The sequence below is a fragment of the Agaricus bisporus genome (assembly GCF_000300575.1).
Source record: "Agaricus bisporus var. bisporus H97 unplaced genomic scaffold AGABI2scaffold_10, whole genome shotgun sequence".
NCBI lineage: Eukaryota > Fungi > Basidiomycota > Agaricomycetes > Agaricales > Agaricaceae > Agaricus > Agaricus bisporus.
This window is the reverse complement of record NW_006267345.1, coordinates 956,026-977,290: the sequence shown is the minus strand read 5'-3', so window position 1 is coordinate 977,290 and position 21,265 is coordinate 956,026. Positions and strand designations below refer to the sequence as shown.

At 46.9% G+C, this 21,265-nt stretch overlaps 5 protein-coding genes across 5 annotated transcripts; all 5 read right to left on the bottom strand.

The window, feature by feature from the left end:
* Positions 1-1,212: 1,212 nt before the first annotated feature.
* AGABI2DRAFT_187745 (hypothetical protein) lies at positions 1,213-3,385 on the bottom strand. Its single transcript, XM_006455284.1, has 2 exons — positions 2,408-3,385; positions 1,213-2,349 (listed from the first exon to the last, which is right to left on the bottom strand). Exons 1-2 carry the CDS (start codon positions 3,354-3,356, stop codon positions 1,505-1,507), a joined length of 1,794 nt encoding a protein of 597 aa, XP_006455347.1. The 5' UTR covers positions 3,357-3,385; the 3' UTR covers positions 1,213-1,504.
* Positions 3,386-4,379: 994 nt separating this feature from the next.
* On the bottom strand, positions 4,380-5,730 carry AGABI2DRAFT_180469 (hypothetical protein; the record flags this gene model as incomplete). The annotated part of the gene is made up of 2 exons (XM_006455283.1): positions 5,476-5,730; positions 4,380-5,415 (listed from the first exon to the last, which is right to left on the bottom strand). Coding segments are annotated over exons 1-2 (1,185 nt in total), but the record flags the coding sequence as incomplete, so codon positions are not given.
* A 1,628-nt stretch (positions 5,731-7,358) lies between these two features.
* On the bottom strand, positions 7,359-9,802 carry AGABI2DRAFT_75410 (hypothetical protein; the record flags this gene model as incomplete). Its single annotated transcript, XM_006455282.1, has 9 exons — positions 7,359-7,412; positions 7,468-7,566; positions 7,623-8,048; positions 8,107-8,285; positions 8,339-8,786; positions 8,838-9,234; positions 9,284-9,471; positions 9,527-9,649; positions 9,707-9,802. The coding sequence occupies 9 exons, from the start codon at positions 9,800-9,802 to the stop codon at positions 7,359-7,361; spliced, it is 2,010 nt and encodes a 669-aa protein (XP_006455345.1).
* Positions 9,803-10,725: 923 nt separating this feature from the next.
* On the bottom strand, positions 10,726-12,326 carry AGABI2DRAFT_145527 (hypothetical protein; the record flags this gene model as incomplete). The annotated part of the gene is made up of 11 exons (XM_006455281.1): positions 10,726-10,792; positions 10,836-11,152; positions 11,231-11,291; positions 11,344-11,366; positions 11,491-11,513; positions 11,678-11,691; positions 11,739-11,809; positions 11,864-11,937; positions 12,061-12,112; positions 12,161-12,211; positions 12,273-12,326. 11 exons carry the CDS (start codon positions 12,324-12,326, stop codon positions 10,726-10,728), a joined length of 807 nt encoding a protein of 268 aa, XP_006455344.1.
* Positions 12,327-15,393: 3,067 nt separating this feature from the next.
* Positions 15,394-21,015, bottom strand: AGABI2DRAFT_226806 (hypothetical protein). The gene is made up of 21 exons (XM_006455280.1): positions 20,607-21,015; positions 20,494-20,560; positions 20,317-20,439; positions 20,225-20,256; positions 19,194-20,177; positions 18,978-19,134; positions 18,482-18,919; positions 18,146-18,427; positions 17,765-18,089; positions 17,502-17,711; positions 17,311-17,446; positions 17,101-17,257; positions 16,731-16,914; positions 16,512-16,665; positions 16,408-16,449; positions 16,304-16,350; positions 16,190-16,248; positions 15,942-16,068; positions 15,844-15,891; positions 15,648-15,789; positions 15,394-15,599 (listed from the first exon to the last, which is right to left on the bottom strand). Exons 1-21 carry the CDS (start codon positions 20,879-20,881, stop codon positions 15,500-15,502), a joined length of 4,089 nt encoding a protein of 1,362 aa, XP_006455343.1. The 5' UTR covers positions 20,882-21,015; the 3' UTR covers positions 15,394-15,499.
* Between the last annotated feature and the right edge of the window lie 250 nt (positions 21,016-21,265).

Genomic DNA, 21,265 nt, shown 5'->3' with positions numbered 1-21,265 from the left:
AAATAAAAAAAAGCTGAATTTTTGCTTATCAACGAAGTATCTTCAACACACATATCTAAAAATAGCACAACCTTCAAAAAATGTAAATGCAAACCAAGAAAAAAAAAGACCTTTTCGCTTCCGAGTTTTTACCTGAAAAAAAAATATCAACAGCCCTCGGAGTTTCATAGGAGAAACTCACCATTACCTTCACCATTTGACAACATTCAAAAAGTGCCGATAAGCACTACACTACATAAACAGTATTGAAAACTTAGAATTAGGGGGTTGGACCCGAACTTTGAACCCAGGGTCAAAGAATGAAATGAGAAATACCCGTTTATCGACCCTTTTCTCTTCAAAAACTTACGCATGTAACTTGTAGCGAAAAAGCCCGAGAATCGCACATTTTTTTTCTATCGTTCCCGATAATTCGCCTTTTATCTACATATATTTCATCTTAACTTCAATCATTGTTTCAAACTCAAAGCAACATGCGTTCGTTATTTTTCTCTATCCATTGTCATGGAGTTTTTTCTCGCGACTCTCACGAATCCACCACTAGTACAATCGGCGAAGAACAGAGACCGTGATCCATTTCTAAGAATAATAATCCATAAAATACAATATATTTCTTTATCCCCTCCCAGACACCATCATCACCCTCTCAAACAATCACCACAATTCGGATCCAACAACAACCCCCATCAACATAATAGCTGTATAACCCAAGTCCACTCGGATCATCCCCTCCAAAGCCGCGGCGAAGTCTTTCCCACCACCAAAAGTTTCAGCAAGTCCTTCAATATTCAATTGTTATATAATGCAGATCTCCGAAAAAAAAAATCTCTCTCAAAATTTGAAATTGATACGAGTCCCAAAAGGCAGTAAACCCGATCCAATCAACCAACAAAGCAATGTAACATAGGTTAAGCGTCCCAATTGTCGATCGAGAAAAAAGAAATCATGTTTCAAATCGCAATAGACCACCTTCAATGATAATTATAGATAAATTTATGAACAACTCATGACCATGGTCCCAGCCTCCGGTTCACGATGTCCGACACGGTTCATCACTCCTCCGACTCATGGCCGTGTTAGTGGCTCTCAATGGCGCTATCGACTTCGACTCCCCCCCACCCCTGTGGCAATCTACCATGTAGCGATCACGCTTGCCGCCCTTTCCCTGATACCAGGAAAGAAACATCTACTACACCCTCAGGGAGCTTATAGGCGTTCCAAATGTGATACACAAATTCTAGCTAGTGCCAGGAAACAGCGAGAACACGAGTTTTACAAGTATAAAAGAACTTTGGGCAGAATAATGAGTAAATTAATCTTTGTACTAGGAATGAAAATGTTCAATGAGAGAACACTTATATAGATCGTAAAAAAAAACTTCGATAGCAGTTTGGAAAGCCCATTCCAGACTCGATAGTAAAAGTGTAGAATACACACAAGCCGGCAATTCGTTAAATAAAAACCTCCCTTCCAAGAGAAAAAAAAAACATCAAGCCTATGGATGTCAGGGGCCATCAACCATTTGAGGGACGCTCATCTTCGAAGGCGAGGTCAAAGCCACAGGGGAGCTTGTGGGCGCGCTCGCATTCGCACTGGAGATTAACGATGTTGGAGGTGTCAGAGGTCCAGGTCCAGCCATCAATTTCGCATCCTCTAGCATCCTATGTTTCTCCCTCTCCCTCTCTCTGTCCCTCTCGTCCCCATCAAAACCACCCACCACACCGTTAACGCTCCTTGCAGATGGAGACGTAAATGGCCCTTTTCTTTCAATCTCAACCGGAGTCCCAGCTCTTCCAGGTCCTGAGAGCCCAACTTTTGAATTCACCAAAGGCTGATTATTCACCGCTTTCGCCACTTGACCAATGGGTGATCCGGGCCGCACTTTGGAGCCAACTGCTGATGGTCTCACAGCTGCACTGAATGGTCCTTTTGCTCCGCTCAGTCCTGAAGTGGAAGCACCGGAAACTCTGTCACGTTCAGCAACGTTCGTACTGCTACCCAGTGTCATCGGAGGCGGAGGTCCGAACTTGACGGGTCCTGGTGACCTCTGTCCCTGGAGAACTGGACTCGAGCTTGGCACCATGCTGGCTCCACTGCTACTACCAGCCATTCCTTCCAGATCCCTTTCTCGTAGAGAGTCGCTTATTAATGAAGGGCTCTGCAGCGGAGGTGGTCTTCGAGGGGAGGATAGCGCCGAACCGTCTCTCTGGCCAGTATTGGCCAACGAAGGTAAAGAGGGAGGGGGGACCGCTGAGGGTGTTGACGGCCCCGCAGTAGGGGGAACACTACGTCCAGTACTCGAGAACCTATGTCCAGGCGATCTTAGGTGTCCATCATATCCTGATGGCACTAGAAATAGTATGATGAATATAAAATGAATAAAACGTGAGATAATCTCACTACTCACAGCGAGGTGAAGATGTCCCATTTGCAGAACCACTAGCTTGCATGGTTTGCGTAGAAGCCATGGCAAAAGGCGTTGATATCGGTCTGTCACTTTCCATGAGCGGTGGCTGCAGAGGCCCTTGAGATTGAGGTTGAGACTGAGATGAAGACCCTGGTACAGGCGACGATCTCCTCGACATTCTTGCTCTCTCTTTCTCTCGGTTCTCCTTCTCCCTGAAATCTAATTCTCGATTTGAAGGATAATCATCGCGGTGTGGTGGAGGCGGCCCAAGTTTTGAAGAGAGATTTATGATTTCTGTTGGGTATTGCCCATGTCCCGAGCCAGGTCCAGTCTCTCCAAAATCTCTCGGAGCTCTCGGACTATGCATCACGGAAGGTGGGGGAGGTCCTCCAGGACCTGATGTTCCATGGTGGTGGTGGTGATGGACTACATGATGGTGGTGTGGGCGAGAGTGATGGCGTCCACCCATAGGATGGTGCTGGCCAGGCATTCCATGTATATGCGGGTGCAAGGGTGCTGATGAGGGAGGGCCTGAGGCTGGAGGCCCTTGTCGGTGCTGAGCCATCATCTGCATATGCCGCTCTCGGTCCATATCCATCATCATACTCTCCCGGTCTCTCTCCTTGTCTCTTTGCTCTCTCTGTTTATCTCTTTCCCTGTCAAAGAACTCCCTTCTGTCTTCCCTCTGTGCTCGCTCCCTCATCATCCTCTCCGCCTCTTCTTCCTCGCTTCCTATGGGGTAATCCCGTCGTCGGTCGTCACCTGGGATCCACTCTCCTTTCGATCTTCCATGACCTGGGCCTGGATATCCAACTTGTCCAACAGGGACGCCGCCTGGGCCTGGAGGCACTCCCGGGCCCATCCATCCCGAATGAGGTTGCTTACCATTCACGACAGCACCCATCGGTGAAGGCGACCTGCGTCCGTGATGACCAGGAGGTCCAACCATCGAAGCAGGAAGAGGCGGGGCACTCTCAGGGTATGGCCCACCATTTACTTGCGAACCGTAGTAAGGATGTGTAGATACAGAATGAGGTATAGGGCCCATCATTTCGTCCATTGGATACATACCTGACCCCGATGGTCCCGCATGTAGAGGTAGAGGCGGTGGTGGTTGTTGCAGTGGATGTGAATGTCCCGGTGGGGGCGGCATCCGCCCACCGTTGGGACTAGTATATGCATAATTTTGAGGAGGCTGCATCTGGTGTGTAAAAGCAGGCACATGTTGAGGATGATTTCGACCTGGAGGGACCATAGGATTTCCCATATGATCTGGATATGTTTCGTAGCCCGGAATTCCGAGTGGAGGTGGAATTGGAGCTGGAAAGCCCATGACAGGAAAATCGTAGCCACGGCGACCGGAGAAAAAAACCTCGAGGTCTGTATTGATCTCGCTGGGGGTGAGGCCTAAGAGTTCGGGGTAATTGCCTGGTTTCGAAGTGATTTGAGAATTACGCATTTTTTGCTTGTCGACAAATGGGAAACTTTTGACAAGTTTACGTAGTGAGGGCGCAGGTGGCACTTCAGAGGGAGGCAGAGGTACGTGTGGGACTGAAAATGATATGTAGATGGATTTTAATGCTTTATCGAAAAACGAAAATTGCGCACCGGGCTGAGGCTTTTCGGAAGCTCTCCGCTCTCGCTCTAATCGTCGTCTTTTTCTGCTCGTTTCTGCTACCATATCTGTCTGTAGATCGTCGCGAGCAAGCTTGTATGACAAATTAGATTCATTCATGATGCAAAGCATATAAAGCACCTTCCACCAACTCCATGTTGAGTCTTCGTTTGTGCGCCTTTTCTTCGATATATTGGCAAGCTCGTATTCCCGTTTCCTAGAGGCTAGTTCTAGACGTCTATCGCGACGTTTTAACAACTCTTTCTGAATGTGGATGAGTTCTGGGTGCGTTCCTGTGGACACAAGGACATCGGAGTCAGTTCTGAGCTTCTCAACCGTGTCGTACGAAAGTCTGACCTTCGTTGACAAGTTTCTCCTCCCAAGCCAAACCTTCCATCTTCTCGACATAAACACGCTCTCGCAGAAGTGCAAATTTGAGCTCAATAGTCGCAAGCACGTCGAGAGCCTCGGCTCTATGCGCTGGCTGTAGATCACTTTCTAGTTCCACTTCTAAGTCATCGTCGGGTGATGGTTCCTCCGCTTCAACTGCCTCGAGCTCATTCTCCACGTCAACTTCTTGTTCCTGCTCGACCTCAGGTTCATCTGCATCTGCCGCTGCCGAGGGTTCATTGTCACCATCACCTTCGAGTTCAGGTGGATCAGTTTCTGTATCCAAGGCTGGAGGAGCGTGTTTCAATATTTTCTCCTTCTTCTCCGCTCTCGGGACAGCCGATGATCCATCATAATCGCCTTCCTTGACCTTAGCATTCTTCTTCTTCAAAGAATCAGCCACATTCTTTGTGCTAGCTGGGTCAGGAGAATGTCGAGAAAACGTATAAGTCGAGGGAGACGCTGGATCGATGACCTGAGAACCTGCCATAATCGACATGGCTGCTGCTGCTGCGGCAATGGGAGCAATGGCTTCGACCAATGGTCCTGTTTGATCCCCGACACGCGCAAGAGAGTTTGGAGGAGATGATGTAGCTTTGAGCGCTGCGCTACTGATAATGGGATTAGAATAGTTACCAACAACTTGCGTCGTCTCGGAGAGATCGACATCTTCAGCAGGGGGATCTCTGTCGTTATCTTCCTTGTCTATATCGCCTTCGTCTTTCTCATTTTCGTTTTCGGTGTCTTCCTCGTCCTCAACGTCTTCGTCGTCGGAACCCTTTGACGAGGCCGAGTTGTCCTCTTCATCCTCCGAAAACTTCCAAGGATTTTTTTCGTCCGGAGGACAATTCCGCGCGTAAACATAGCTGCTCCTTCTCCAATTCGAACGACGAGGAACAATCTTTCTGTGCCGAAATCCGTGCGTCCGCATCCGCGCTTGGATAGGTGCCACTGTCCATTTCGGTCCATCGCTATCAGATGCCTCATCCGACTGACTTTGTGCCTGCTCATTAGGATCAGTATGTGAGGTACGACTGAATTGTTTGACGCGACGAATTCTTACGTTTTTGTCCTCCTCGCTGTCCCCTTCTTCGCTCTCAGCTTCCTCTTCCTCTTCCTCATTGCCACCTGCACTCGAGCTGGGGATACCCTGGGGCAACGCGGGTGCTCCATTGAGCTTTGGCTCGAATCCACGAGGCACATCGACTTCCATAGCCTCATCCTCACCGAGTTCAGCGCGACTAGCGACTTTTTTCCCTTTCGACTTTCTTACGATCGGTGTCGGTGCTGGATGATGACTACCAGTGCCTTTCTCTTTGTCCTCTTCTTCCACTTCTCCTTCCTCTTCGTCTTCCTCCTCTTCCATGACTTCAGGAGGACCAGGCATTTCCTCCTCTTCTTCCTCCTCCTGCTCCTTGTTTGCCTTCGACCCTGCCCAGTCCCACATGGGTGCAGGAACAAGACTACTTCTCTTCTTTCGTCCTCTTCGCCGCTTCCCAGTAGTAGATAACATTGTCTGGACAGTACGTCTGGACAGACTTGCTGACGTGCTGGTAGAAGCACCCCCGCCTACTGAGGTTCCGACAGACTCGTCACCTGTCGCCGTGTGATCACCATGGGGTGCATTCGGAGGATTCGCCCGCTTTTCGGCGCCGTCTTGCTCCTCTTCTGTGAGTTCAGAGAGCTCGGAGTCGCTTCCGAGGCCGTGAGGAGGTGCAGCCTTGGCCTGAGCGGCTTGGACCTTGTGTGTGGCTGATCCCTTCGCTCTCGGAGGAGTCGGAGGGGGGGAGGGGGAGGGGCTACTTAGAGATTCGAGGGATATTGAGGACCCCGGCATCGTTGGGAACGACGGCGAGGACTATTGTGTTGAGGGCGGAGGAATTGTGTGACGGGATGGTTGAGGTGGTGCGTGCGCGAGAACGACTCCGATTAGGCCATCTCCTTTTTGGGACACCCAAAAATATTTCTACTTTATCTAATCTTATCTTTTCTGCTCTTCCGGATCAGAGACGGGCTTGCATGTACACCCCTAAACTGCTTGTAGAGTCGTGCCATAAGCCATTGAATTCTTTTCATGTTACTGCACCACATGATATGCACCCAAAGACATGAAATTGCAGGGCTCGAATTCGATATCAAGTCCTTTCCTCGACCTAACCGACAGTGGATGCTATAGCTCATTGAAACCCAGGCAACCATAACTTTCTGCCACGCCAGTTCAAACACGAGAAGCTACACACATCTCCTGTAACGTTAGGCTACTGGTTTAATAGGCGAACTCCAGCCAGTGAGATTATTGTAGTATGTCAACCCTTGTCAGATCTTTCAACGTCGCGCTAATAATCCACCCACCTCACCAAAAACTAGCCCTGCCTGGGTCACGTTGCGGGTGTACTTCTGGCATTTCAGCCCTGGGAGCTGGACACCCCTTTAATCGGCTTTAGCGCAGTACACTGATTTACGTATAAAACATGCAATATTAATGAGACTTGTATAAACTATGGGAGGGGACGAAAAACTGTCACATAGATATAGCTATCGCGTTCATATCTAGCAGAAGGTTTTCCAAAACAATGCAACAGGGATCCCGAAATTGATTCGTAGGTATTCTTAGATATTGGGGCTGCAGCTTTTGTTTTTGATTGGGCAACAAACAGCAACGAGAGAATTCCCAGTGATAAAACAAGTAAAAACCCCCACGATGGCCCCTTTTAGATTGACCTCATCTGCGAGTCACAGGGCTTCGCAGTTTTGGGAGGTGCAAGCACTGACTGTGCTCACTGGCCATCAGTAGTTATAGTGGCGAATTCGATTGAACCATAACCAGTACAACGCATCACTCACGGTCTCAAGATGCAAGACAAGTATGGACATATGGTGGCATAGAGACATAGGTGATACAGCGCTCGAGAGGGTAGAAGCAAAAGATAAACAAACACATAGCGCTCATCTCCTACTGGTCTTCCCAGCTTTCCGCTTACCCGAGTACAAATGCTTAGGCTAGCGCGATCACAAGAATTAGTGGCGTGGCGGTGCAAGAAAGGTAATAACACACCATCTTAACTCTGATAGCACGATCACTCTCACCAGCTTTGGCGTGCATATTTCTAGGTCGTTGACCGAGATTACGTAGTTTTGTGGCCTTGTTAACTTGCTAAAAGAGAAATATTCAATCAAAACGAACAGGAAGGCAAATGAAAAGAAACTTACAGCTTCGTCACGCATACCAGCAAAAGTACGATCTGACCTGGGAGCTCTCTTTGTAATGACAGCTCCGGAGGTAGTCTTGGCCTTCTTTTTCGAGGGTCGTTCTTCTCCATCCACATCCATCCCTTCATCTTCCCAATCCTCCTCTCCGTCATCCACCTCCATACCGTCATCTTCGTCATCTTCGTCCCTCTTCCTCTTCCTCTCAGCAGCTTGAAGTTTAGCTATACGCTCAGCACGTTCTTGAATTCTACTAGGATCCAATCCAGCTTTCGTAAGTTCGGTCGTCAGTTCAGTAAGTGTTCTCAAGCCTGCGGTACGGGGAAGACGAGTTTGGTTTTTTCTGGATTTCTTGTCGAGCTGGGATACGACTTTATGTTGTCTTGCAACTTTAGCTTCGGCAGCTTCACGTTCATCATCAGAGTCGAACTAGAAAGAGAGGACGCATAAGAACTTCTTTTCACGAATAAGGCAAGGGCAAGAAAACGCGTACTATGTCCTCGTCGCTGTCGTAGAAACCTTCAGCTGCCAGTTTTTCTTCCTCACGCTCAAGCGCCTCAAGTTTTTCGGCAATATCAGGATCAATGAAATCTGCAATATTTTTGCCATCCATTATTTCAGGCATAGTGTCCATCTTCCATTCAGGATTAGCGAGAAGATAATCCCCTGCAAAACACAAGTAAGAACCATCCAAAAGCCCAAGGGGGTAGACAACGCACTCTTCATGTTAATACTGAATACACCAGCGCCACCCTCCTGTTCTTCTTCATCTCTCAACAACCTGCGTCTCTCAGGGTCTTCCTTATCGTACTTCCTCTTCTCCTTCACGACATCAGGGATGAAAGGTGTCCTTACAACATCATCTCTGGGTTTCGGTTGCGCAACATGTATCCGATTAGCGATTGCGTTAATCTTGCTCCCTTTAAGTTTGTTCTCAACACGATGCGCAAGAAGAATTTCACAGGCTTTGTTTTTAAGCGCCATGACACCTTCCTCAGAGAAACATGACACTTGAATATTATGGACGCCCTCCGAGTCGATAATTTCCTGCACGATAGCACGGTTTTCGGGTGTGAGATCTTCAAGGCGAGTCACATCGATTTTGTTTATGACGAGCATCACGGGTTTCCCAGTAAAAAGAGGCCGAATTGAGTGGAAAAGCTTGCACTAAACGACGATTGATTGAGTCGGAGACATAAAAAATGCAAAGAGACAAACCTGAGCTTCGACAGTATACCCGCATTGCTCACTCAGATCCATAAAGTAAAGGATACAGGACTTCAGGTGAGCCATAGCAGTGATGCTCTGCATCTCAATCGTATTCATGTCTTCCAAGGGATGATCAAGGATACCGGGCGTATCAATGACCTGCCATCGCAAGTATTTATGGTCGAGATGTCCTACAAAGAGGGATTTTGTGGTAAATGCATATGGCTGTACATCGACATCGGCGCGTGTGACTTTGTTCATGAACGAAGATTTTCCGACGTTTGGATATCCACAGATAAGGAGAGTGCGGGTATTGGGATCGATAGCGGGAAGACGAGAAATGTGTTGTCGAACTTGCTCTAGGTACGCAAGTGGATCCTTTTGCCGTCTCATGATTGTTGCCATGCTACTAGACGTTAGCTAGGGCTACACAAAATGACACGGAGAGCACCCACCGACCAAGGGCTGCCTTTTTTAGCTGCTTACAGCGATACAAACTGTCACCAAATTTGAGCAGGCGAACATAATCTTTCGCGACTTGATCGATCAAATGTTTAGCGGTCCGTAACTGGCCAAGCGCAAGCTTGTAGTGATTTTTATCATATAGTACATTCATGAGCGAGGAGAGGAAAGGGTGAAGGTCCTAAAATAAATTTCAGCTCAAGTCCACAAAACATATACAACAAGATACCACTCACATCAAGCATAGGGAATTCGTGTAAAATTGCTTCAAGTTTTTCCTCGAACGAGTCTTGTGTAAACTTGACTTTCCGCATGTAAAAGTTTCGTATCCGACTGATTTTGAAATTTTTATGGATGACCTGTTTGCGACATGAGAATTTAGTTTTTTTTCTTTGATGATAATGATTGAGACAGACCGTTGGAGTCTTCCTCTGGGTTTTTGACAGCACAATGTCAAGGAAGTCATTAGCTGTTGGGACAGGCGCTATCGCCTTGAGACCGCTTGTCGACATGGCTGAAGATATGCAAAGTCTGAAGTTTTGGGAGTCGCTATCGCAAATTCTTAGCACCACGTGCTGCAGAGGACATGTGACATGTGACCAGATAGTGACCAGGCGAACCTGGAAACAGTTGGAAGGTCTAAATGATGAATTATCTCTGGAACGGACTGGCCAAGAGGAAACAGGTTTTACGTTGGTAGCCGATTCTTCGACACCTGGTCACTAGACTGAGTCAAGAGTTCCACTGTCCGTGTGTAACGCATTTCCCTATGGAGCACACTTCCATGTCCGTTTATTTCCCTTCCTTCTCGGAACAATTCCAGTTGCAGTCAACCCAAGAACGCTGGGACTAGTTATCAAATGTCCAAAGTCCACAGACTCCACCAAGAAAAAACAAAAGGTGACTGGTGACCGGTCTTGATGGATTTTCTAGCGGCCCGTGGTAAATTCGTCCATAAGGATTCAGAAAAAACTCTCAGGTTTGTTTTTTTCCAGCTTCTATTTCAAAATCATCTTCTATTTGTGTAGTGTTTTGACGCGACCCGCGGTAGCATCATACACTACCTCACTACATACTTAAAGAAGTAGTGAGAAGATTTGTACCGTCATCTCTCCGTGGAGAGAGGATCGGTATAAGATATGGGCAAAACAAGAATCCGAGGTCCAAAGAAATATACGGAATGCCACTATAGGCAGCACGGAACGCCGTCGAATTGCATTTTGCAATTTACTCTTTTCGCGAGCCCTATATAACCCACGACATAAGCACCTCCAAAGTAGAGACGAAATACTTACCTCGAGATCATAATGCTTTGACAAAGGAATGATTAGGTATTAGTCCGACGGAACATTTAAATACAACAACGAAGAAAACAATATTTTATGACACAATAATTTATAGCTAACCTGGAGATATCAGGCTTTTTCCTCATCAACTACATGTACATGTCCAGATTTGTCCGATTTAGCGCTGTCTGAGCATACATCATTGAGTTCATGAGCCTGTCAATATACCGTCAGCAAATCTGGTTGGGCAATCGCATACCGAAGAATCGTTCTTACATCCACCCGATGACCTGATTCTAGCGACGTCCGCGCCGGAAGGCTCCGTCCTGAGTTGTGGGTATGCTGAAAATTGGTAAGAAATTTGCCAGGAGAGGAAAGCGCGATGAGAATGACCTGTAGACTCGTATCGAACGGTGGGTCGAATATCATTCGACCAGAGGTGACATCACTGGATCCCGTTGACATTGCACGAAGCTCCAGCCGAGCATTCAGCGTCCACATCATCGACATGGCGTATAACTTGGGTAACATCGTATTAAAGAGAGCGGATAGCAGTCGATCCGTTCCAGGCCATAGCTGGGACGAGATGAGGTTGAGTATAGCACTAATAAACTTTGATTAGTTGATATAAACGAACCGTAACCCTTGACTCACCATAGCGTAGCTGGTGCGGCGGATAGCCATGTTAGTCGGATAAGGGAGGTGAAATGGCCGACTGTACTGAACTGAAATCAATCGACGCCGAGGCCAAACAATAGTGTACATACTGTGGAAGAACGTCCTCCCTCGTCTTCAACAGAAAATACGTTATGCCCGCAGTCATGATAATATCGCCACCTTGAGGTAGTCCATCAGATTATCCTTCGCCATTGGCATCGTGAAAAATCAAAGCAATATAACAATGACATACACACAAGTGCGCTGAAATGTGCTGCAACTGTGATAAAAAATTAACGTAAGTACTTCTTCAAGCTCAGAGAAGGGAGTAAACCTACACCACGGCGCGACAATACTCGCCGCCGTTGCTCCTTCGATGATGTAATATATCTTGAATCAGGTAAGAACTTTAAAGCAAAAAAACATCCAATGGAATCCACTTACAGCCACACACATGGCTGCATATGAGAAAGCCAAGATAAAGGCAACCACGGCAGTAACATACCAATTTCTGTTCGAAATAAGAAACAGGCGGCGGACAAAAAACACTTGAACATAGAGATCGAGTGTCGCATTCTTCAAAAGAAATTCTGAGCGGTCGGCTGATACAACAAGTTTTAAACAACGCACGATGAGTGAGCTGGCGGACTCCCACCAGGAAGTGTAGCTGAGAGCGATAGCGCCCTCAAGGTCTGCGAAGTAATCTATGAATATATTCCAAACAAGAATGCTGTGTGATTTTGAGTTTACTCTGGTGATATTTGAGGAGAAGACTGACAACGAGTGCATTGTTTTTAAAGTGGTTGTAAGAAACAGAACGAAAACACCAATTTTGATCCCTAACCCGTCACTCTTGAAATGGATAGCATAACGCATAAACTGGGACCAATGGTCAAATATATCAAGGCTGATCCGAATGAGGCTTACCTGGCAGTACAGAATGCCTTGGAGAAAGATGCCAAGAGCGCCACCAAGCAACTGTGAACAGACACCAAACACGTGATAAGCATGGCTTCGTCTGTATGTTCATGGGACATACCCATGGACCCAGTAACCACGCAGCGCGCTCATGGTCCGCTGGAGACAAAATCATGTTGGGGGAGAAGATCGCCTTGCGGCCCCCTATACACGAGGGAGCGTCTCGTTTATATAAAGGCTCCATAAAGAAAACCCTGGCCAGCCTGACAAGTCTCAGCATGCCAAGTCTGGAAGCAGCCGAAAACCCGCCTCCTCTCTTCCCTGAGTTAGGAGATGTTCGTCGAGATATTTTCGTCTAAAGAAATTTCATATTTGCCACAGACCACCAATGGAGCCCGCAAATGGGTTATTCCGTCTCTTGATACCCTAGCAGCAGACTTACGCTGGTAGGGTATTCGGTAGGGAGGGTCTTTTTAGAGACCCGATGTTGTATGAGGACCCTACTGAAAACACCCTGGGCAATTAGTTCCACGGCCCACTCAACCTTCGTACACGCCTCGGTAGTTCTAAAAAAAACAATCAACGCCGGTCCCGCGGTCACCAGTGCATCATGTCGGAATCTGACCATCTTCCCCTTTTGCTCTTAGCATAAAATGATCAAAATGCTGGATTCAGGCCAACAACAGAGATAAAGAAGGTGTATGAGTGTGCCCAAAATGGCCCGCAACATAATGACCATCAAGCTAATAATTAGTTCTCGATCATTCTGTGGCAACGGCTTCCACAATATAGTTCATCATACTAACTTCCTCTGATTACCCTCGACTTCTATTGTGTCAATGCCTCAATCAACCCCGCGTCGCCACATCGCAAGCTGAAATTAGATTTACAGATACACCATCAGTGTCAATATCGGTGTTTCCATCGGGTCTGTGAATTATATCCGATAAGCCACAGCATAAAATCTATTGAGTAATTCACTGAACAATCGAAATTACGTATCTCCCACTACTAGTAACGGCATAATTCTGTCATAATTTCGTCCCGGTTTCAGGGTAGGATTTCCCTTTTCTTAAAAGTCAATTCTAACCAGTCGGCTGGCCATTGACCACAGTCTGAGGCATCTGGAGCCCCAGCAAGTACTTAGCTGTCAAAATAAATACCCGGGGGTATTACATTTTCTTCTGGGTATCGCATTTTTTCTTGGCGTTTACACCCAAATGATTGAGAATCACTTTCGTCGGCAAATATTTCGATTAGCCAGCAACAAGGTTCGACACTTTCAGTGTCGACCTCCTGGCATAAAGCCGCACAGTCTGTCAAAAAAGTTTATGGAAACATCTACTATTGATACCTCTATTGATGCCCGCACATATGGACGGTCTGCTGGGCTTTTTGCCTGCAAAGAATGTCCATGATATGTCTTTGTATGGCATGTTGCCTACGTATTTTCTTTAATGCAAACAAAAAGATGAGCAGCGTGAGCATCTGGAGAAGAAGATCTCGGTACCGGAATTGGTGTATGATATTTCTCGGGGTTTCGCCACCTGATGAAAGGTCATTGACTTGAACTCGTGTAGAAGACAGCTGATGGACGGAGTTTAATAAAGGAAGTCGTAGGGTGATCGATACCAAACTGTAACTTAGCCAGTATTCACTGAGATGATGCACACGGCTCAGTGATATCAAACCTTATTGTCCTCACCCCATTCGTCTCCACTACTCAAGAGGTCCAAAGCCAGAGGGCTGCTCTACCCAGCGCAGAGCAGGCTATATCAAAATTCTTTCATACTTTGCTCGTTTATCTCCATCAACATGTTCAGCTCACTGGAATAGGACCGCGTTCATATTGTTGGCGAAGTAAGGTTGAGCGCTCGGATCTGAAATCATAAGGCAAACGCCATGTGATAATTTTCTTTTGAGATAGGAGAACGAAAGGGCGAAGTAACGGGTGGAAAGAAGCTTTTTTTCTAAGTTTGTCAGCCCAAGAAGGTTCTTAGCCAATGTTTTTCGCAGAAGATAAAGAATACGATCCAAGGCAATCCATATCGGTTGAGAAGAACATATCCGCTCACTCGGCAAATCTTCTCGCCTATTGTTTACTTCTATCATCGGTAAATTAATATAGCCACTAAACAACCTTGAATAGCCAGCGGAACAACATTAAAACAAAATCGCGAAAGCAGATGATGCTTGATCATGATCATATAGATCATATCTGGACTGTATCTTCACATTCAATTCTCGACGTTTGCACTCAGAGCCTACATTCCCAGATTCGTGGGGGGTCGTCAACCCAACTCGATCGAAGCAGTGCCAGAGAGTAATTGCAAGAGCTACATATCGGTTCAGAAGAACGCAACTGTACCATTCAGCAGAACAATGAGTATAGGAAGGATACAAAAAGAATAGAAATTCTGAATGCGTAAAAACGTTCGACCGCGGACCCCAGTAGACACGACACGCACCTTGCGCAAAGCATTTACCGCCACTAATATGTTCAGTCTATGTATTGTCCTGCCAACTGGTTGGCCATCCAGGGTTTGACAGTGTCACCATCGTAATTCGTATCTGCTGTTCCTCACCTCCGGCACATTTTAAGCTTGCAAGACATCCCCTACTTCCGAAATAAGGATGCTAACCATGGCAGTGTATGTGTCACAGGCTATAGTGGCTGCAATATAGTCCGGAGCGGTATTAATGGAGGATATTTCGAAGAGGAGGATATTTCCCAGCCGAATTGTAATCTTTTTCGCAAACGAATCCCCGTTGCTATCATCAATTACCATCACCCTACCAGCCTTGACAGGTTGGTTGACAGATGACGCGATGACGGATGACGGATGATATTGGCAACATTGATGCTACGGGGTGCCGGGGAACTGGTAGTTCAATCACTAATGAGACACAGTGACGTCATTTTAGCAACGTCGTCGCTTAAGCTTTAAAGTTAGTGTTTGAGTAAGGAGGGCAGGCGGTAGAGAAGAAACGCCGCCTGATCAACTTGAAGCAAGTAGCTCACTGTAACGTACATCACACGACGACCCACCAGATTCGAGAAATGATGCTAAGTTGATGGTCTTCATGACGTCATCCTCGACCACAGTTATGCCTCCGTAGCCTTTCACGTAACAGACGCAATGGTCGCACCCATTCAAGCAACCAGCAGCTCACCGACGGGGCAACGTGATGGTTCAATGTATCATCAGTCATTCGGGATCCCGTATCGCCCTTTCGCTCAGATGACAGACAAAAAGTGCATTTGGGCAGGTGCATTCCAATCAGAATATCAACTGAGGTGTTTCAAACCCGGGCGTACACTGATTAGCTCCGATTAGAACCACCATCTTACCGATCCACCATTGTTGATAAAATACTCCTCAAGACATTCGGAATATCTCCTGTGTTACTCACACGAAAGCCACATCCAGGGAGGCGTTGGGTGATCCTAATCAACTGTTGAAAATAAGAAGCATCGACTAATAAAGCGGCTCACCAAGTTGCTTCGGCACCCTCGCCGATACAAATTAGGGCAGTATTGACCTTGGAATCACGTTTCATAGCCTTGGTCAGTTGCTCAGGCGTAATTCCATAGCGATTGAAGTTGGCATCCGTCACGGCAATGACAAACCAGTCGTCTACAATGCAATCTCGTTTCAGAACAGTGGGCTACTTGTGCTTTCAAGACGCACCAGCATCGTATTTTGCCACTTCGGCGACACCATTAGCGATAGCCTCAACTGCGATGAAATTAGTTTCCAGCATTAAGGACCACAGAGCTGGAGCAGACCTGTATAATCGCCCGCAAAAGCGTACTGGGGAATTAAATACATCTTTTCTGCAACCCTCCATCGATCTTTGAGTTCTTTCGGTGGATTGTTAACTTCAACCAAAGGAATATCGGGGCCATCACCGGACTACAAATCCTAGAGTCAGTTGTTATTCACATAGAAGCACCTACAATCTTACATGGCCATATATCTGAGAGTAGTGTTCTATTATGTCACCGCTGAGAAAAATTTCAACAACATCACTTACGTCCCAAACATATTTGTCCTTCCGCGAGAGTTGATCGAAGGTTTCCATGAGCATCACAGCTACGCCCATCTCAGTGTCTGATGCAAACCAAAACGACATGGACCATGGGCTCACCTGTCTCCATACTTCTCTGCAAGCGACCATCGTATTGAAAGCGATACCTGTCCCCAGTTTGAGTGATACGTAATCCCTTGGAGATAAGGGACAGTAATGCCTACATAGAGCCACTAAGATCAAAGATGAATCGAATTCTCTTCGGTCTGGGTGAATTATCACCAAGATCATGATCAGCAATTATGATGCCTCAGGTAAAGGATCTTACTTCAATTGTGGTCTTCCCAGCTCTGGTTTCTCCATACCACGACGTTTATATACGGTAGTCTCGCCCGTCAAGCCCTCCGTCAACCGACTGTCATCTAATTCTCCATCAGTCTGCCTCTTCACCCAGACGCGCTCATCTTCCTTGGCCGCAAGGTCTGCAATGCGACGTCGTTAATCATAACAATCGTTGGGAGATATGGAAGAGTGGGCCATTGCTCACATTCAAGCAAATTGTGCAGGGACTGCAAATGCGCCTGGGTCGCGGTCAGTAGCTCACCATATCCACGGGCTTCAGCTGCAGACATGTCTAATTCTTCCAGCCTCCGCTTTAGTTCCTGGCGAGCCATCTCTCGAGCCTTCTCTTTAATTTCCTCAGGAACATTATCTTTCAGTGCATCGGGAACCTGATAAGAAGTCAACGATGGTTATTTGATTAGAATGTGTGCATCTGTGTACCTGCTTGATATCCCCTCCTTTGTATAGCCGTTTGTAACCGCCCATACCACCCATACCAGCCGTGCTACGTCCCCCAGTCTTTTTAAAATGTATCAGAAACTCAGGCACCAATGACGCATGAGCATCCGACTTACGCCGCCAGCGTATGTGTCCCCACCAGAGTGTTCCTTATCATCGTGTTTTCCCTCTTTTGGCTCATCCAAAGTCTTGTTTTTAGGTTCAAAGTCAATGTCTTTGACCTTTTTCGCAGCTTCACGAGCTGCATCCAACCCAAGATGAGGTACCTCGAGCCTAGAACCAACGGACTGAGTCACGAGGTATATTTGTACACAGAGCAAACGAACCCATGTTTGATTAGGATCTCCGACAGTTTATCGATAATTTCCGGCTTGTAAATGTCAAAGTCGAATACATTACGCAATGCTTCGCCCAGTGTATCATTAGGATACGCCTTCATATGACGGATAAGACTTATTAATTCTGATGTTATGACACTCAGTTCTTCCTTATTCATGAACATCAAAGGCATACTCACCTCGTAGCGAGTACGGGTAATTCAAAACGCCGGTCTCATAACCTATGCGAAGGTCTTGGAAGGCAGCAACCAGACGTCTAATCAGCTTCTCTTCCATCTCGGGAGCCAACTGGCTTAAAAGGTTTTTTTCAGATTCAGAATCAGGATTGCTGACCGAAAGAGCACTGAAGTTTTCACCGAGGACCTGGAGAAAGTTGTTTCCAAGGAATGCTGGTGTCCGATTATTAATACCAGCACTGTTAAAAACAAGGAAGGAAACATACGGTAACCTGGCCGATTTGCCAACAGGATCAACCGGAAATTAGGATGTACGACAACGTCGTTTTCACGGTCCCTAACGCTTCGCACACGTCGCCCATCCGAAAGAGTCAGCTCGCCTTGACCGGCCAGACTACGGAATACAGCCACAACGTGTTCCGGCGCCTTATCAGCTTCATCAATTATGATAAAGCGGCCATATTTAACAGCTCGTAGGAGGGGAGAGTCAGTGTAGTTTATCACGCCACCCTCCAGCGTCGTCGTGAACATAAGTTGATTGACAGTTGTGTCCCTGTGAAGCTGAATATATTCACGAGGGCGACAAAGAAGCTGATGATCATCATGATTAACGGTTTAAAATAATAACTCATGTAAACGAAATTTACCTGGCATAATCTGTCGACAATCTTATTCTTCCCTACGCCTTGATTGCCAAGGAGAACAACATGTTCTTTTAAAAGCTCTAGATCGATCGCGAGGTCACGCATAAGACCCGTTTGCAAACTGTTATCGTAAAAGTGGTCCATATGAGGAACATGCGAGGATACGCCTTCGGGGTCCTCAGAAGCGGGAAATCTTGGTATAATAGCGGGGTAAGTCTTCTCGCCACCGCTACTAGGGGGAGGGAAGACTAGCTTGTTTTCTTCGACGTAAGGACTAAGATAAAACTCAAGAAGCAATAATAAGTTCAAGTAAATCGAGTTCAAGAGTGTAGCACTTACTGTTTGTGATCGCCTGATGATATTTGAATCTTCAAGCAAGGTGTTCAAATTTAATCGTTCCATCGCAGGTAGGAACTCAGCCAGCAACGATTGTGCCAAAGTCAGATGCAGGTCCAGGCTATCAGGAAACATGGCGAGTTTTCGGGCAATTCGGACTAATGATCGCGTTCCTAGTCTTCGACTCTTGAGGACATTATCAGCGGATATAGTTTCCCTGTATTTCCCAGCAAAGCGGAGTAACGTGTCCACCAGCTCGCTGGGACAGCCAGTTGCCCGTAGTATGTCAGTTTCCTCCTGAACATCCATTGGCTGGCTAGGAATGGGGAAAAACATATTGGCATGTTCATCAGAAAGCCAGTCTTTCAGTGGTAACGACTTGGATGCAGTACTTATGACGCGGAAAGAGGGGTGAGCAACCGATAATTCACCAGCTTCAATCTATATTTATTACATATCAGTAAAATGCTTCAAAAATGAACTCAAATGAAGAACTGACCTCCGGTCGAGTTGCTGAACCTACAATACGTTTTCCCTCCCATAATTCAACCTCGCGGTCTTGGAACATCCGCGATAGTGAGCCTGCAGTGGATCCAATGACGTCAAGTCCAGATAAATGGAGTAGTCTGCCAGACCATGCTCCTTCAATCAAAGGGCTGACGGTTATCCGCACAATTAGAACGGGTTGTGGTCAAGTTGATTCGTTCAGTCTTACCTCGGTTCCCAAGTAGTCGCACCACCATCCTCTATCTTTCTCCTCATGATCAGTTCACGACCACCCAGTTCTTTGTATAGATGTAAAACTTCATAATCATATCCAAGGAGCTCGCCAAAGATTCGTACGAGAGTGGATGTCGACGAAGATGCAGTAGAAAGAGTTGCCGGAGGTACAAGCGAGATGTCCCAGCCCAATGCATGAGCCTGCATGAAGCACGTCAAAAGTCCCATGAACCGTGGCGTGGGCTGGAAGTCAAACTTCCCGATGAATGGGAATGGGAGGAGGGGTTTCGGACCTGCAGGCACTGTAACCTTTATGCAGGATGGCCCGTCAAAAGTGAGCTGAGCAGTTTGATTGTCAATGCGCTCAATGCGACTCATGGTGTAGCCAAAGAGCCCAATGCATTCATCAGGAGAGGTCATTGAAGGACTTCCGAGCTCTCCGAGTTCAGCTTCTTGAGTATGACGACTAAGTATGGCCCACGCCTGGAAAGCAGAATGGCCAAGGGCGGGATGGAGAGTGAGGAAGAGTCGAGCAAGTTGGGATGGCGTGGGTTGTGGAGGAGGAGGGAACATTTGAACGAGTGCACGCAATTTTGTGAGAGCGGTTTGCGGGAACGGTGGTAATGATGTTTTAGAGATTGCTTCTAAAGCACTTCTAGATTCACTGGCATATTGGGTTGTCAAAATGAGGTTGCGAACGTTAGTGTAAAAGGGTGCTTGGATGATTGATCGGCGCGCTGGCGTATCGAGGGACAAAAGAGCTCCTACAGGATCAACAAATCTGGCTTGAAAACGACTCCGGAATGGTGGGTCTAAAGGGTATCCAGGGTATGGTGGTACAGGAGCCGCAATAGCAACAACGCGAAAGTTTTTGTGTGCCGGTATGAAGGCCTTCCCTTGTTCGGACATAGTAGTTCCAGCAGATTCCAACTGAGCATATCGGTGAGGATGTACTATATGTGTCCCGTCGTCAAGATTCCTGCATATAAGTCAGAATATGAGATGAATGTGAGTTGACATTTCTACATTTCGCGGTTTTCGAGTAGATTATTCAGGACCTACGACAAGCCGTCATGTCAGCTACGCTCTAAGCACCAATGACGAATATACGAACGCACCGGCATTATCCCTCGTTCTGCTTTTTCTATGCCCTCTATAATCAGGATCCTTCCATGTTTGACTGCACTGACAGCTGGACTATCAACGTATGCAAGATTCCCTCCAACACGAATCTCACGTCCCTATGTCGACATTTCTGAGTTTCAGTGCAGCGATGAAAAAGAAAGGCGACCGACCTGCTTGAGCTCAGTTTCTCCTACATCTCGATGCAGAGCAATGTATTCATATTCCGCATTGATGACACTGGATGCATAAGTGACACGAAACAATCAGTTTCCGAGGCACTAACCTCGCAAATGTTAGTGCTAGCCTCCTGGCATACGGACCGGGTTGCGAAACCAAGAATATATCCTGTCCAAGTAGGTATTTTTGGAGCATGAAATGTAAGTTGTCCGAATTGACTCCATCCTGGGGCTCAAGGAGGCGAGAGTTACGAGTCAACCTGCTTGGGACAAGTGCCGCTGGGACGTCGTACGTAATGTCGCCGAGCTTCAACGTTCCGATGGTAGGAGGAGTCGGCCTCAACTCGTTTAGGATCTGGTTCAAGCGCCGCTGAGGGGCCATGGTCACTGGGAATGGCCTTATAGTTCGGCTCAGCTGGAGCAATGAGCCCCTAAGCAGGCCGCAAGTAAAGTTGCGTGGACGACGAATTGTAGGTATTTATGGCACGTATGTATAACACGAGAGTGGGGAACGAATGATCGGAGGCAAGATGTGCACCGGTTCTCAACAACCAATTACCCGGCTCCCTCGTGAATAACTTTCAGTAGGATTCATAGGCGGATGTTCATTTCTTCTCAAGCACTCGAGTTAACAAGTGTTCGCCTACTCTGCTAGAGTATAGAGGCCTCTACTTCGCTCAAGACTTCCTCCAAATTATCTCAACCATTCGACTTGAACAAATCCAGATTCAACCATGCCTCTGTCACGATAGACGCAACACATCCA